This window comes from Halichoerus grypus, chromosome 7 (genome assembly GCF_964656455.1).
Source record: "Halichoerus grypus chromosome 7, mHalGry1.hap1.1, whole genome shotgun sequence".
NCBI classification, from domain to species: domain Eukaryota; kingdom Metazoa; phylum Chordata; class Mammalia; order Carnivora; family Phocidae; genus Halichoerus; species Halichoerus grypus.
The window spans coordinates 30,872,719-30,889,681 of record NC_135718.1 but is presented as its reverse complement, the minus strand read 5'-3'; the positions used below and the strand labels follow the sequence as shown (position 1 = coordinate 30,889,681).

The 16,963-nt window shown below is 36.8% G+C and overlaps 1 protein-coding gene across 9 annotated transcripts in view; it reads left to right on the top strand.

Annotated features, from left to right (window-relative positions):
- The window catches only part of LCOR (ligand dependent nuclear receptor corepressor), a 143,473-nt gene that overhangs the window by 62,381 nt on the left and 64,129 nt on the right, over positions 1-16,963 (top strand). For 6 of the 9 annotated variants that reach the window (XM_036111597.2, XM_036111598.2, XM_036111593.2 and 3 more), the window contains exons 3-4: positions 687-752; positions 1,094-1,173. The exons of the other annotated variants lie outside the window; for them this stretch is intronic. Coding sequence is in view for 4 of the 6 variants with exons in the window: in XM_036111593.2 (XP_035967486.1) it covers positions 687-752; positions 1,094-1,173 (146 nt within the window). In the remaining 2 variants the exon portion in view is untranslated. The remainder of the gene's footprint in view (positions 1-686; positions 753-1,093; positions 1,174-16,963) is intronic. 9 annotated transcript variants of the gene reach the window in all.

Sequence of the window (16,963 nt, the reverse complement as noted above, 5' to 3'; positions counted from 1 at the left end):
ACTTAGCTTGAGGGGCGGCTGGGTGGCTCAGACAGTTAAGCGTCTGCCTTCAGCTCGGGTCATGATCCCAGGGTCCTGGGATCGAGCCCCACGTCGGGCTCCCTGCTGGGCGGGGAGCCTGCTTCTCCCTCTCCCTCTGCCTGCTGCTTCCCCTGCTTGTACACTCTTTCTCTGTCAAAAATAAAAATAAAATCTTTAAAAAAAAAAACAAAACAAACAAAAAAAAAACTTAGCTTGAGAAACCTATGATCTCAGTTGATACTCAGAAACATGCTATTTAGGTTAATCTAGAATGCTGTGGAAATTTTGAAACAATTTGACCTTTTATTGGGAAAGGTGCCTTTGTAAAAATGGGGTTTGGGCATTTATGTAAGGAGGTATTTGGGATTTTGTAAAATGATAAGAGAACCTGTGAGTTTCCATTCTTTCGTTGGTTATTTCTAGTGTTGTCTGTATTGTATTGTTCTTGAATGTGCTCTGAATTTGTATTGAATGTTGATGATGGACAAAAATGCAAATGCTTCTTTTAAATTTGTCATTGACACTCTTTCCTCAGCATCCCCTCAGTAATAACCCAGGGATCCTTGAGAACTGGAAGAATACACTATCGTTTTTTCAGCAACATATTGATATTACATTACCATAGGGAGTATTATTGTAATATGGATTTTTCTTCATCCTTTCAGGGTTTGAAAGTATTCTTGAAGGGCTGTTTGGACCTGCATTATTAAAAGATCTCAGTTTATTTAAAGGTATTCAAGTTTTTTTTTTTCTTTTGGTATTTCAAATTCTTCCTGGTGACGTATGTGATACTTTTGTGATTTAAGCCTCCGTCTCCTTCTTTTTATTCAATTTTATGTGAGTTAAAGCTGTATCCCTGTAAGCATCTTTTTGTGTTTAGTTGATAATGCAAATATATGTATTAATAAGGTATATTAACTAATGAGCAGTTATTAAGAATTTTAAGACAAATAAGGAATCTGTCTACCCCTTAGGGTTTTGTTTTTGTTAAAATAAATATTTTTGATCTCATTTGTTTCCTGAAAAATTCCTTTTCGTGACTGTTAATTTAGTATTCCAACTATTTTTGCAGACTCTGAACCTGAAAACATTTCTGATTGGACTTTTGATGAAAATTGTCTATTCTGTTGCTTGAGAAGAGATAAAGTAAAGGTAACCAAAAAACTTGTGGAACTTATCTAGCGTGGTATTTTATAGTTGTTATTTTTTCAAAATTTGATTACTTTGTTGGAGGATTTGTAGGAAAAGGAAGGCATGATTCCATATTTATTTATAAAGGATTTGATAGTAACTCAGTTTTGCTACTTAGACTGTTTCTAGTGTGTTGATTAGCCTATTGAGAAATCTGTATCCCAACATGCATTCCTTTATTTATACAGTTCACTAGGCAGAATATTTAGCTAGATCTCAAACTGTTGGGTGTATTTTAAATATGAAATATGTGATAATTCAAGCAATGGGAGTCATTTGTACAAAAAGCAGTAACATGGATCTGGATCAAGTAGTTACTAATTCATGAAGATTTATGACAAACTATGGTTTATGCTTTAGTATAAGATGTTTCTTCATACTATTTGAGCATGAATGCTGTTTATATTCAGTTGTAGAAATTGGCTGTACTTTTGGGTTTCTGTTTTTATTGCTTTGTGTTAAACATAAATGGAGTTTTGGTTTAGAAACATTAATTGTTGGAAATATTTATTAATAATGGTTTCCTGTCTTATGTTTCTTTTTATGGTACTTCTGTTCCCTGTTTTATTTAATTTTATTTTTTTTTTAAGTAGGCTCCACGTCTAGCGTGGATCCCAGTGCAGGGCTTGAACTCATGACCCTGAGATCAAGACCTGAGCTAATATCAGGAGTCAGATGCTTAACCGACTGAGCCACCCAGGTGCCCCTGTTCCCTGTTTTAAAGCTTTGGAAACATTTTTAATTCCTTCCTCCCCCTTGTACACTTCTAACAGGATCATCGGCCAGGTTCTATAAATTCTTCCCTCATATGGAGTTTCATTTTTTCTTTCCACAGTCATTACCGTAGTTCATACCGTTAGCATTATTTCTGGACCACTGAAATAACATGATTGGTCTCTTTTAGTTTACTTCAGTCTTTTAAACACTGCTACAAGTTTAAATTCCTTCCCCCCAACCCTCGTCCCTCAAATAGTGTGAAAACGTCATTGCACACACACTCCGTTTCCAGCGACTTTTTTCATTGTATTCTGGATTTTTAGCCTAACGTTCTGTGCCTCAGTACTCTCCACAGGTCAGTCCACTTCTCTTTCTAATGCTGCCCTCTTTCTAATGTTGCTTCTATACAGTTTTTTTTTTTCAGCTAAACTAGTGCAATCATTTGTAGTAAACAACACGCTTTTACTACTTAGACTGTAGCATTGCATACCAATTGTTCTTTATAGCTTGAAATTCCCCTGCCCTGACTCTTAGCTTAAGCTTCCACCCTCCTGTCAGTATCAGTTGTATTCAACCCTTCACACTGTTGTAGTATCTGTAACAATTATTTTTCAATTAATAGTCTTCCTTATTTTGTTCCTGTTTTTCGATGTTTGTGTCTTATGTTCTTAACTACATTGTCAACCTCTGAAGACTATGAACCATGTTGTATATTCTTTGTTACCCTCCTTGTAACCACTGTACCATTATTTACCATTGTTGGCAAGTTGCTTTAAAATCTGAAAGCCAATTTAAGAGCTTTTCAGTATTCTTTTATGGCTTCCTTTTGTTGCTTACTACATGAAAGTTGTTATTGTGACTATCGAGGATGGTCTGTTATCATTGAATTAATGTGGAGAGTGTTTTGAAATTTAATGTGGTTTGAGAAAGACCATAAATTAAGCAAGTATCAGTGAAGTTGAAGTTGGTCATTTTAAACTGTGTGTGTGTGCATGCATATGCATGCATGTTGTGACTATTGAGCAAGTCATTTAATTGGCATTTTGGTGGAATAGAAGGAGCAACTATTAATTACCTCTTTTAGGGTAGGATTGGGAGGAAAGCCCTTCTGTGTTCAGTAATTGAGTACAGTATATTCTTGTAGTATGATTGAGTTTTCCATTGCTGTATGAGGGTAAAATATTGTATGAATATTTTTAGAAGACAGAAATAGCAAGGCATGGAACCATGTAGCATTTAAAACAGCTGTTATTGTTTTAGCTCCTCAATTTCTATTTGCTTTTCTAATTAGAAAGAATATTTCCATTTGACAATTTAGCTAGTTCTGGGAAAGCTGATATTTTCCATTAGACACTTCACTATCTTTGGAATTTATTTTTTTCAGAGACAGCCGTAACATCTATTGCGGAAAATAGGAAAAAAAAGAGCTTATTAGAAGATGTAAATTGTCAAGTATGTCTCTCTAGTTGTGTTAGACTTAAAGTGATTGAACTGAAACTTTTTGAAGGCACTTGGAGCATCTCATCTGAGAAGGACTAGAATGTGGAAGTAAATATATCCAGTGGGTTGAATTTTGTACTTTTTAAGGCTGGCTTAAAGAGTCCAAAAAAGGAAGAAATCTCTGCAGAGTATGGTACTAGCCAATAGGTGGCAGCATAGAGCATGATAGTGGAATCTTGAGTTTGAGGGTGGTGGCATGATGAGATATCCAGGTATTTGGAAAAGCTGTTAGAAATATTGGTCTGATGGTTAGGAAAGAAATGGAGGTTATGCATATTTTTTCATTTTGGACTTTCAGTAGATACCGAAGCTGTTAAAGTAAATGCATACTGTTTGTTTATATTTACTTTATAAAATATGTAGGTAAAAAATACAAAGTAGTCTCTTTGGAAAATAGAACAGGCGTTCACCTAGAGATTAGTAAAACAATTGTTGGTCTACCGTTCAAGATTCTATAGTGGTTAGAAAGCATAAATTTTTTTTTTTTTTTAATTTTATTTATTTGACAGAGCGAGAGAGAGAGAGACACAGTGAGAGAGGGAACACAAGCAGGGGGAGTGGGAGAGGGAGAAGCAGGCTTCCTGCTGAGCAGGGCGTCCGATGTGGGGCTCGATCCCAGGACCCTGGGCTCATAACCTGAGCCAAAGGCAGACGCTTAGCAACTGAGCCACCCACGTGCCCCAGAAAACACAATTTTTAAGGGATAGGAAAGTAACATTTTTTTGAACATGTACTATGTGCCAGTTACTTTTATTTGTTCCCATTTAAATCCTCACAACAGTTGTATAAAGTTGGTTAAAGGCATACCAGTTTTATTTTATTTTTTATTTTTTTAAAGATTTTATTTATTTATTTGACAGACAGTGAGAGAGGGAACACAAGCAGGGGGAGTGGGAGAGGGAGAAGCAGGCTTCCTGCCCAGCAGGGAGCCTGATGCGGGGCTTGATCCCAGGGTCCTGGGATCAAGACCTGAGCTGAAGGCAGACGCTTAACGACTGAACCACCCAGGCGCCCCAGCATACCAGTTTTCAAAATAAGAAATTGGAAGGGTTGCAGAGACTATTATAGGCAACTTCACATGGCTGGAATTTGATCCATGTTTTTAGAATACATGCATTTTGATAACATAACTAGGAACAGTGTCACACGAAGTGGAGAGCAGGAATTAAAGTAGAACTTGGAATGATTCAGTTTGAAAGAGAGAAGAGAGATAGAATGTAGATGGACATGAGTATATTTGAAATAGCCAATCTCAGCTGTGCCTAGGAATCTACTAGTGAGTACCTACCTCACTGGCTGCCTTCTTTCTTTTCTGTTTGTTGGGCACATACTAGGCACTCTGTAAAATATTTACTAAATGAGTACCTTTACTAAATAAGGCTTAGTAAACTTGAAAAATTATATTAATTAATAACTAACTTTTGAGTGCTTACATGTGACAAGCATAAACCCACAGTTATCTGTTTATTCACTCATGAAGCCTTTATACTTTTTAGCTTATTTTTTGAAATAATATTAGACTTATAAAACAATTGCAAAAACAATAAAAGGAGTTATTGTATATCCTTTACCCAAACTTTCCAAATGTTAGCATTTTATGTAACCACAATACAATTATAAAAATCAAGAAATTAACATTGGTGCCATATTATTTAATCTGTAAATCTTTCCCAGCTAGCCAGTAATCTCAGTAATGTTATGTTTCTGGTCCAGGATCCAGTCTAGGATCACACTTTTTATTTAGTTGTCATGTATTCTTAGTCTCCTTTAGTTTGGAATAGTATTTTTTGCTTTGCCTTTCATAAATTTTGAAGAATACTGACTTTGGTTTGTAGAATGTTCCCTCGATTTAGGTTTGTGTGATGATTCCTCATGATTGATTTTAGGTTATGCATTTTTGGCAAGAATTCCACAGAATGGTGTATCATCCTTAGTGCACCCTATCAGGAAGCATACGGTGATGTTTACCTTGATCAGTTAGTTAAGATGATGTCTGCCAGTTTTCTCTGTTGTAAGGTTTCAGTTTTTCCCCCTTTCATACTTAATAGATATCTTGTGGAGAGGTACTTTGAGATTTTGTAAATATCTTTCTCATCATATATTAATTTTAGCAGCCATTGATGAATGTTGCTTGAAAAAATTACTACCTAGAGTTTACCAAATGATGATTTTCTATTATTCTGCTTCTATTAGTTGGAATTCTACTCTTGAGGAAGAGCTTTCCCATCTCTAGGGGCACCTGGGTGGCTCAGTGGTTGGGCTTCTGCCTTCGGCTCAGGTCATGATCCCAGGCTCCTGGGATCGAGCCCCGCATCGGGCTCCCTGCTCAGCGGGAAGCCTGCTTCTCCCTCTCCCGCTCCCCCTGCTTGTGTTCCCTCTCTCACTGTGTCTTTCTCTGTCAAATAACTAAATAAAAATCTTAAAAAAAAAAAAAAAAATCTAGCTTAAAAAAAAAAAAGCTTTCCCATCTTTGTATATATGTATTTCTTTGTTTACCTATCAATATGGAACCATGGATTCTTATTCTATGGATTATAATTCATTACAATCATTTTTTTTTATTTTGTAGTTCAGATTGTCCTAGATTTGGCCATTAAGAGCTCTTTCAAGTTGGTTCCTCATCTTTTTTTGACATGTTTCTATAATTTTTTTTAATAGCACTTCTTTTTGGCACCAAAAATGTCCCAGACTTATCTTTGCTTTCTCTGTCTCAACTCTGTATTTCTCCAAGGAACCTTATTTTCTTTTATTTAGAGAATTGTAGTAGAAAGCAAGATCTAGGCACTAGGTGTCTTTATTGGTACTAGAGGGTCATTACCTCTAGGTCTCCTCAGTTGTCTGAGCTAGGAAATACGTATTTTTACTTAAATATGTGTACATATACATCAGTATGTTTATAGCTACTAAAAATCATCTTGTGAGGCTTTTAGTAATTGTGTTGATAGTATGAAGAGTTGATCCAGTAGTAGTGAGAGGGTGTTGGAGAGATAGGAAGAATAAAAAATTGCTTTCGGCAATTTTTGTCCCTAAAAATGGACTCATTCTAAGTGATAAATCTATGCTATGGCTATGCTTGTTTGGCTGAGATAGAGTAGAGATAGCTCTTGTAGAGTAAAGAGCATGGATGTTTTACTAACTAGGGATGATGGGAGATAAGATGTTATACCAAAATCTAAAAATAATTGTGCTCTAAGGAAGTTTGTTATAAGACTGTTAGTAAGTTTAGTATTTGACTAGCATTTTAGGACAGTGTTTTAAGAAGACAGGACTTGAGCTGCATTTTTGAAAAATACATAAGCAGAGATGAGAGGGGCATATCCTAGGTGGAGCAGAACATTTATTTTTGGATATAACCAGAGATAAGTTTAGAGCCAGATTATACAGATACCCTTAATTGCCCGGCTAACTGAGAAACCATGTAACGAGATTCTTTTCATATTTATCATTAGTCTTTCATGTTGCATTTAGTCTGAACATAATTTCTTCTGGTTCATGAGTATACATTAATTAGAAGTTTAGATACATCCTTTTAACATTTCACTTTTTGCTACTTTAGCACATTGAAAGTTTATAGTAAGAGCATATGGTGATCTTGTTACTATTTTGTCATCGTATTCCACAACATGTATTTATGTCCAGTATATTAGTTTGGGTATATTCAGTGCTGCTTGATATAACTTGTCTGTCATCTTGTCCCAGAGTACCACAGATCATTAAGTATTCATAGTATGTACTATATGAAAAGAACAATGGAAAAAATGTATTAATATGGTGCATATCTATTAGGGATGAGGAAGAAACAAATATGAGAAGTTTAAAGATTACTTATTTATGAGATTTAAATAGATACAGGGCAGAGTTAAGTGGATACCACAAGTTAGTACATGATGAATTAATTGCTCCATTAACTCTGCAGATTTAAATTGTGAGACTTAACCTTGTACTTCCAGAGACCTTTTATATAGATTATTTTAAAAGATTAAGGAAAACCACTTGTCTCAGTGAATCAGTGCTCAGTCCAGGATCCCATTAAATATTGAAGTGGGTTTTTTTGAACTCCTACTTACATGTGGATTTTTCCCTAAAACAAATAAGGTTTCAATAAACTATTAATCAGTGGTTAGCTCTATTGTGTTAAATTTTATGTGGTCAGAGTTAACCAACTGACTAATCATCTGGCACATTTATTAAATGTCTGGATCTGTGGTAGGCCAGGGAGTATACCCAAAGAAGTAAAACACTGATTCCTCCTTATGGACTGTTGGTGAGGCCATGGGTAGCTAATGCAATTAAAGGAGATTTAAATTAGGGAGAGTTAAATCATCCATTGGACATGCCCAGAACCAAAGCTCTGATGTAGGTAGGAAACATTGAGAGTAAAATCCCCTCCTTCATTCTAGTATATAATATTCAAAAAGATAGTGGATGATAGAAGAAAATTTAAGTACTAAAGCACTTGAGAGGTGAAGTGGATGATGCTTAATCAAGGAGATAGAACGCATCCTGAACCTTAAAAGGCTTTGTGTTTTAGAGTGATTGGTTGGTGTAGTCATTTTTAGGTTGTAATGCAGAGGAATTTATAGTGAGAAAATTATAGAAAGCTCTTGTAATAACCCAGAAAATGATCCTGAATTAGGGTTGTTGCTGTGAAGGTATATAAGGAAGGTATGTATGTAAGGAATCTAGAATAAAGTGTTGAAACTTAGTGATTACATGAGTTTATAAATAAGGGAGAGCGAAATGATACTGACAGTAAGCTTTCCACGCCAGGATGACTTAGCATGGTGAATTAATAGAAGTTGAGAAATGAGAAGAGGAAAGATGTGGTGGCCAATTTTTATAGCAAGGATAATGAAGTTATTAGCTGAAAGCAGTTTGTGGTGAAAGTGAACATTTAATTGGAAGTGTCCAATAGGTAAGAGTTGTGGAAAAGGAGTTGAAATAAGAGGTCTGAGCTGAATATATGTTTGTAGGGTTTCTGAATACATGTGGTGATTGGAATACTTGAGCAGATCAATCTTTGGTGAGGGATAAAATGCATATACTAAGAGCTGAAGACCTTCATTTTAGCAAGTAGAAGAATCAGATTGAAAGGAAGATAGAATCATAGAATAAATGAGTTGCCCATCGTGGATCAGATACCTCCCTGGCCCCATACTGTGTGATGAGTATGAGTTGTGTTTGTTGTACTAATATGGACTCCTATGCTGTTTCCCCAAATGGGCTCTAAATGGGTTGACAAGTACCCCCAGACATACTACAGTGGGCTTTGAGAGAATAACTTCTCAAGAATATTGGCTGTAGGAGCCAGACTATAAGTCTGACAAGGTTAATGAATAAGTGGCTGTTACGGGAATTAAGAAATAGATATAGTCTACTAGTTTGAAAAGTTGTCACTGACAGGAATGATAGAACAGGACCAGAGAAAGAATGGGCAGTTGGTTTAAGTAAAGGTTTTGTGGGGAGGAGGAGAAAACTTACGTAATGTTTATACCCTTGGAAGAAAAGAAGCTGGAAGAAAGGAAGACATTAAGGTTATTAAAAGGTGGGAACAGGGGCACCTGGGAGGCTCAGTCGTTGAGCTCAGGTCATGATCCCAGGATCCTGGGATCGAGCCCTGCATCAGGCTCCCTGCTCAGCGGGAAGCCTGCTTCTCCCTCCTCCACTCCCCCTGCTTGTGTTCCCTCTCTCGCGCTCTCTCTCTCTCTCTCTCAAATAAATAAATAAATCTTAAAAAAAAAAAGAAGGAACAGTTGAAGAAAGCAAGATTGTAAGAATCAACAAAGGGACGCCTGGGTGGCTCAGTCAGTTAAGTGTCTGCCTTCGGCTCAGCTCATGATCCCAGGGTCCTGGGATCAAGTCCTGCATCAGGCTCCTTGCTGAGTGGGGAGCCTGCTTCTCCTTCTCCCCCTGCCCCTCCCCCTGCTTGTGCTCTCTCTCTGACAAATAAATAAATAAAATCTTAAAAAAAAAAATCGACAAAAAATTAGTTACTGAATAGTAAAAGATTCCTTTTGAAATAAGAATACAGTCAGTATAATTATAGGAGTTAACAGTTGGCAGGAAATAAATGAGGCAAGAATAAGTATAAGAACCCTGGCTAACTGACTTGCTCACACTGAGGGCAAAGAAAAGTGAGGAGTTCTCAGATACGAAGGTGATGTTTAAAAAAATAATAAGGGAGAAAATAGGCTATAGTAACTGTACTCCTCTCATTTGAACTGCTGCTTGCAGTTTTCTAGTTATACTAGCAAAAAAAAAAGATACTTTCAAGAAAATTAATAAGATTGCCTCTTCTGGCAGTGCTTTTTTTTTTTTAACCATTTCTTTGTTGTTTTTCTTTTTTCTTTTTCCACCTTTTTTTTTTTTTTTTTTTAAGATTTTATTCATTTGAGACACAGAGATAGAGCATGAGCAGGGAGAGAGGCAGAGGGAGAGGGAGAAGCAGGCTCCCCGCTGAGCCAGGAGCCCAATGTGGGGCTCGATCCCAGGATCCTGGGATCATGACCTGAGCTGAATGCAGATGCTTAACCATCTGAGCCACCCAGGTGCCCCGCCCCCCCCTTTTTTTTTTTTTAAGATTTCACCCATTTTTTGAGAGAGAGGGAACACAAGCAGGGGGAGTTGGGGGGGGTGGAGAAGCAGGCTTCCCGCCAAGCAGGGAGCCTGAGCGCAAGGCAGACGCTTAAGGACTGAGCACCCAGGTGCCCCTTCTTCTTTTTTTTTTTTTTTTAAACAGAGATATAATTGACATATAACATTAGTTTCACATATATAACAATGATTCAGTATTTGTATATATTGCAGAATGATCACCACACAGTTACATAGTTAACATCCATCACCACATAGTTACAATTTTCTTTTTCTTGTGATGAGGACTTTTAAGATTTACTCTCTTAGCAACTTTCAAATATGTAATAAGGTATTATTAACTATAGTCACCATGCTGTACGTTACACCCCCAGGATTTATAAATGTAATTGGAATTTGGGCGCCTGGGTGGCTCAGTTGGTTAAGCGACTGCCTTCGGCTCAGGTCATGATCCTGGAGTCCTGGGATCGAGTCCCGCGTCGGGCTCCCTGCTCAGTAGGGAGTCTGCTTCTCCCTCTGACCCTCCTCCCTCTCATGCTCTCTCTCTCAAATAAATAAAATTAAAAAATTTTAATTGGAATTTTGTGCCTTTTCCATTGTGTGTAGATAGATAGACCACATTTTCTTTTATTTCTTTTCTTTTTTTTTTTTTTTAAAGATTTATTTATTTGAGAGAGACTGTGAGCACAGTGGGGAAGGGCAGAGGGAGAGGGAGAAAAAGTCTTTAGTGGACCCTGCACTGAGCATGTATGGGGCTCAATCCCATGACCCCAAGATCACAATCTGAGCCGTTAACCAAGTGCTTAACCAACTGCACCGCCCAGGCACCCCTGGACCACATTTTCTTTATCCATTTCATCTGTCAGTAGACGCATAGGTTGCTTCCATATCTTGGCTATTGTAAATAATATTATAATGAACATAGGGTGCATAAATCTTTTCAAATTAGTTTTTTTAATTTTCTTTGGATAAATACCCAGAAGTGGAATTGCTGGATCATATAGTTCTATGAAAAATTTTGGGGGGAACCTCCATACTGTTTTCCATAGTGGTTGCACCAGTTTACATTCCCACCAGTAGTGCATAAGGGTTCCCTTTTCTCCATGTCCTCACCAACACTTGTTTCTTGCCTTTTTGATAATAGTCATTCTAACAGGTGTGAGGTGATAACTCATTATAGTTCTGATTTTCATTCCCCTCATGGTTCATGATCTTTAGCATCTTTCATGTACCTGTTGCCCATTTGTATGTCTTTGGAGAAATGTCTATTCAGATCCTTTGCCCATTTTTTAATCGATTTCTTATCCCTTATCAGATATGTGATTTGCAGGTATTTTCTCCCATTCAGCCAGTTGCCTTTTTACTTAGTTGCTGGTTCCCTTTCTGAGCAGAAGCTTTATAGTTTGATGTAGCCTATTTGATAAAGCTTTTTTTTTTTTTGCTTTTATTACCTTTGCTCTTAGTGTTAAATCTATAAAATCATTCCAAAGACTGATGTCAAGGGACTTTACTGCCTATATTTTCTTCTGGGAGTTTTATAGTTTCATGACTTATGTACAAGTCTTTAATCTGTTTTGAGACTTGTATGTATGGTGTAAGACAATGGTCTAGTTTCATTAATTTGTAATGTGGGCTGTTCAGTTTTCCCAACACCATTTATTGGAGAGACTGCCCTTTCCCCATGGTACATTCTTAGCTCCTTTGTTGTAAATTAATTGCCTATATATGCATGGGTTTATTTCTGGGCTTTCTATTCTCTTCCACTGATCTTTGTGTCTGTTTTTATGCCAATACCATATTGTTTTGTCCAGTTTTGTTCTCTTTTCTCAGCAATGCATTTTTAAGTAGGAAGAAATTACTAAGTGAAGTCTAGATTTTAAAAAAATTTTATTTTTGTCAGTGTCATTTTCATTTTGTCAATGTAAAAACAGGGTTTTTTTTGTATTTAAATAGATCTTGAGCTACTTTTCAACTCTAAAATTTTAAGATTCTCTGAAAAATCTGTTTTTGAAATACTGCTTGAGGTTTGTTTTGGTTTGGTTTGGTTTTGGTTTATTGAGGAGAAGATTCTTAAAATTAAAGCCCTGAACAAGTTTAGAATGTTACTGGTTCTACAAAAATTTAGGTTAGAAAAAGTCGTATTAGATGGAGCCCCCTCAGTGTTTCATTTGAATGTCTTGTGCTGAGTCAGTCTTTCATTTCTTTCTGGCCATGGGTGTAGGTCTTACTTCTTTTTTCTTTCATTTCTTATGAACTGGTATTTGCATATTAGGCTTTCTCTTTGTTTTTTCACCTCTTAGAGCATATTTGTTCTGCTTCTCTTCCCTATTCTTTATTTTATTTTATTGTATTTATTTATTCATTTATTTATTAGAGTTCACGAGCAAGGGAGAAGGGGAGGAGTGAAAGAGGAGGGAGAGAATCTGGAGCAAGACCCTGTGCTAAGTGCAGAGCCTGATGCGCTTCCCCTATTCTTTATTAGATTTCTGTCCTTTTTGAAATTGTTTGCATTTAGATTGTGCCTTTTATGTTTCTTTTTTTTTTGTAATGTTTACTGTCTTAACCGTTTTTAAGTGTACAGTTCAGTAGTGTTAAGTATATTCACAATTTTTTTTGTAACCAATCTCCAGAATTCATCTTACAATTGCAACTATATCCATTAAATAACTCCCTATTTCCCCTTCTCCCAACCCCTGGCAATCGCTATTCTATTTTTTGTGCCTGACTTTGACTGCTGTGGGTACCTCATATAAGTGAAATCATGCGGTATTTGTCATTCCCTGACTGGCTTACTTATTTTACTTAGTGTAACATCTTCAAGGTTTGCTGTGTTGCAACATGTCAGAAATTCTTTCTTTTTTAAGGCAGAATAATATCCTGTTGTGTGTATATACCACATTTTGTTTCTCTACTCATCCAACAATGGACATTTGGGTTTGTTCCACCAGTAGTAGACACTTGGATGCTTCCACCTTTTGTAAATAATGCCGCTGTGAACATTGGTGTACAAATATTTCTTCAAGACCGTGCTTTCAGTTCTTCTGGGTGTATGCCCAAAAGTGGAATTGCTGGATCATGTGGTAGTTCTATTTTTAATTTTTTGAGGGACCACCAAACTCTTTTTCCACATCAGCTGCACCATCTTAACATTCTTACCAATAGGGCATAAAAATTCTAATTTATCCACATCCTATCCAACACCGGTTATTTCCTGTTTATTTGTTGTTTTTTTATAGTAGCCATTCTAATTTATGTGAAGTGGTATCTCATTGTAGTTTTGATTTGCATTCCCTCACGATTAGTGATGTTGAGCATCTCTTCATGTGCTTGTTGGCCATCTCTTCATGTGCTTGTTGGCCATTTGTACATGTTCTTTGGAGAAATGTCTATCAAGTCTTTTTTTGCCCATTTTTAAATCGAGTTAGGTTTTTGTTGTTGAGTTGTAGGAGTTCTTTCTAAATATTAAGCCCTTATCAGAATTGATTTGCAAGTATTTTCTCCTGTTTTGTACGTTACCTTTTTACACTCTTGACTGTGTCCTTTGATGGATGGAAGCTTTTAAAATTTTGATGTCCAATTTATCTATTTTTGCCTTTGTTGCTTGTTCTTTTGATTTCATTTAAAAAATCATTACCAAATCCAGTGTTATGAAGCCTTTCCCCCCTTTGTTTTCTTTTAAGGGTTTATAGTTTTAAGTCTTTGATCCATTTTGAGTTAATTTTTGTGTTTGCTATAAGGTAAGAATCCATTTTCATGCTTTTGCATGTGGGTATCCATTTTTCCCACACCATTTGTTGAACAGTGTCTTTTCTACCACTAAGTGGTCTTGGCATTCTTGTCAGAATTCAGATATGTGAGGGTTTGTATCTGGTCACTCTCTCTCTCTCTCTCTCTCTTTTTAAGATTTTATTTATTTGAGAGAGAGCCCATGTGAGCGTGGGGGAGGGGCAGAGGGAGAGAGGGAGAAGCAGACTCCCTACTGAGCAGGGAGCCCAGTGGGGCTCAATACCAGGAACCCGAGATCATGACCTGAGCCAAAGGCAGACACTTAACTGGCTGAGCCACCTAGGTACCCCTGGGCTCTCTCTTTTATTCCATTAATTGACGTGTCTGTCTTTATGCTAGTACCATATTGTTTTTTTGGTTTTTTTTTTAAAGATTTTTTTTATTTATCAGAGAGAGAGCGCGCACAAGCAGGGGGAGCGGCAGGCCAAGGGAGAAGCAGGCTCCCTGCCGAGCAAGGAGCCCGATGTGGGACTCGATCCCAGGACCCTGGGATCACGACCTGAGCCGAAGGCAGACGCTTAATCAACTCAGCCACCCAGGCATCCAAGGGCCGTATTGTTTTGATTACTGTAGCTTTGTAATATGTTTTGAAATTAGGAAATGTGATACCTCCAACTTTCTTTTTCAGGATTGTTTTGGCTCTTTGGGGTCCCTTGAGTTTCCATAGGAATTTTAGGATGGATTTTTTATATTTCTGCAAAAAATTGCATTGGCATTTTGATGATGGTTATGTTTTAAATCTGTAGATCGTTTGGGTAGTATTGACATCTTAACAATATTAAGTCTGCTTTTTTTTCTTTGTTTCAAAAAATTTTGTCAGTTCCTTATTTCTAAAGTTAAAATCAGTAGCTATGTATTTCACTTTTATTATGTCAAAAGTACCAGCTACTGTGGTTGAAATAAAGGTACTGTGAATGATTAAAAAGTAGTTTTAGCCACAGATGCTATTTTCAAGAAATTTATAGTCTAGTGGAAGAGTTGAGGTAAGAAATATGTATACACACACAAATAATTATTTTTTTTAAGATTTTATTTGTCAGAGCGAGCGAGCACAATCAGGGGGCACGGCAGGCAGAGGGAGAAGCAGGCTCCCCGCTGAGCAAGGAGCCTGATGTGGGACTCGATCCCAGGACCCTGGGATCATGAGCTGAGCCAAAGGCAGACTCTTAATCGACTGAGCCACCTAGGTGTCCCCACACGCAAATAATTATAATACAGGTTATAAAACTAGTAGTGTCAGAGTAGTATAGATAATGTGCTGTAAGAGTTCAGAAAAAGGCAAGATTACCCTTAGCTTATTATTGCCCCAAATATGCAGTTGGATATCCTTTTGTTTATAATGGTCTTGGGCATCTAGGGACATCCATAGTCATTATGGAGAACAGATTGAAATTCAAAAGTTTTCTGATTGAGTTGTGGATGAGAATGGGGATAGTATAAACTTTGAATTTTCAGCCAGTGGAAGGATATAATAAACGCTTGCTGTTGACTGTGGAGGTGGTTTGCATTTCTTTTAATATTTTTAATGACTGTACATGTATAAGGGAAGGAAAGCTGTAACTGCAAATGCTGAGTATAGATATTGGTGAATTGAGTGTAGTGGTAATAACAGTCGTTTGCCACTTAAATTTTAGGCTTAATTTCCATGAAAAGTAGTAACAATTAGATACACTGATAAGAGTCATTCATGGTAGGTTTGTTGTATATTTTGAATACCATATTTAATTCCTGATGTGTTGTCAAACTTCAAACTTTGTTTTTTCCTATTCTTTAACTTGATGGTTTGCTGAACAAAATTGACATATAGTAGGAATTGTATTAAGCACAGCAATTTTTGTTAGTGTAAAAAGCAATAATTTACATGAAGTAAGGTTTCTTTTTAGATAACTGACCTTAAAGAGTATGAGCATTTAAAATGGTGGAGCCATTTTCCTTAAGACTTGCTGGCATTTAAAATAATAAGATGTAGGAAAGTGGCATTTAAATCAATGAGTTGCATCTTGTCAGCTCTTTTTAGTTCATTGCTTGAAATGTCAGTAAGCTATGGGTAGCAGACATGGCTGTAGCTACAGGCCCATGATCTACTGGGGTAGGCTTGCTAACGTAATTATTAAAAACTTTGCATGCATGCACGTGCTTCTAATTCCCAGGTTTTCTATACCATATTATATGAATTTTTTTAAAAAAATCATTTAAATTTGGAGAACACATGTACAGAGCAAGGAATGGTCTTGAATTTAGATAGGGATGGTTCTAAAATGTTACTCACTCACTCCTGAACTCTAGGCCATCTTACCTTTTCCAAGTGAAATTTGTCATTATTTATTCCATTTCCTTTCCTGAAGTGTTATCTTTCATAAAGAAAATCAGCAACTATGTAAGTGTCCTTCCCCATTCTTACCCTCCAAAACACCAAAACTTGTAAGGTGACAAATGTTAGAGTTAGGAAAGAAACTTGAGGAAATGTTAATCTTTATATTTTGTTTAAAGTTTAATCTTATTAACTATTGCCCTAAGAACGAACTTCCATGCTGACATACTTTTGTTGCTTTATTCAATAATGTCCTTGCTATTTCAGGGACTAGTGGAACTACTTTTGTTACAGTTCTTGGAGAAATCTAATAATTCTGTCAGGGGTCAGCAAACTATGGCTTGTCTCCAAGTCCAGCCCACAGCCTGTTTTTGCAATGCCTACAGGCTAAAGAGTTGGTTTTAAAAAAAGGGGTGGAGGGAGATGCAATAGAAACTGTATATATCCTTCAAATACTAAAATATTTACTATCTGGCCCTTGATAGAAAATGTCTTCCTCTCTTTTGAATATCTTCATCAGGTTGTTGAGATATTAAGAGAACCCTGAAAGTTGTTAACTTCCATATCTTATTCTCTTTGCTTTTCTTCTGTGTATTGGAGCAACTGATAACACAAGCAGATACAATTTAATGGCAGGACAGCTGGGTTTATGAAGGAGAGGATGGGAGAGAGACAGGGAGATCTTGCCCAGCCTACCCTTTTTTTTTTTTTTTTTTTTTTTTACCTTTTTCCTTTGAAATAATTTCACTTTAAAAATTTTTTTATTGGGCGCCTGGGTGGCTCAGTTGGTTAAGCGACTGCCTTCGGCTCAGGTCATGATCCTGGAGTCTTGGGATCGAGTCC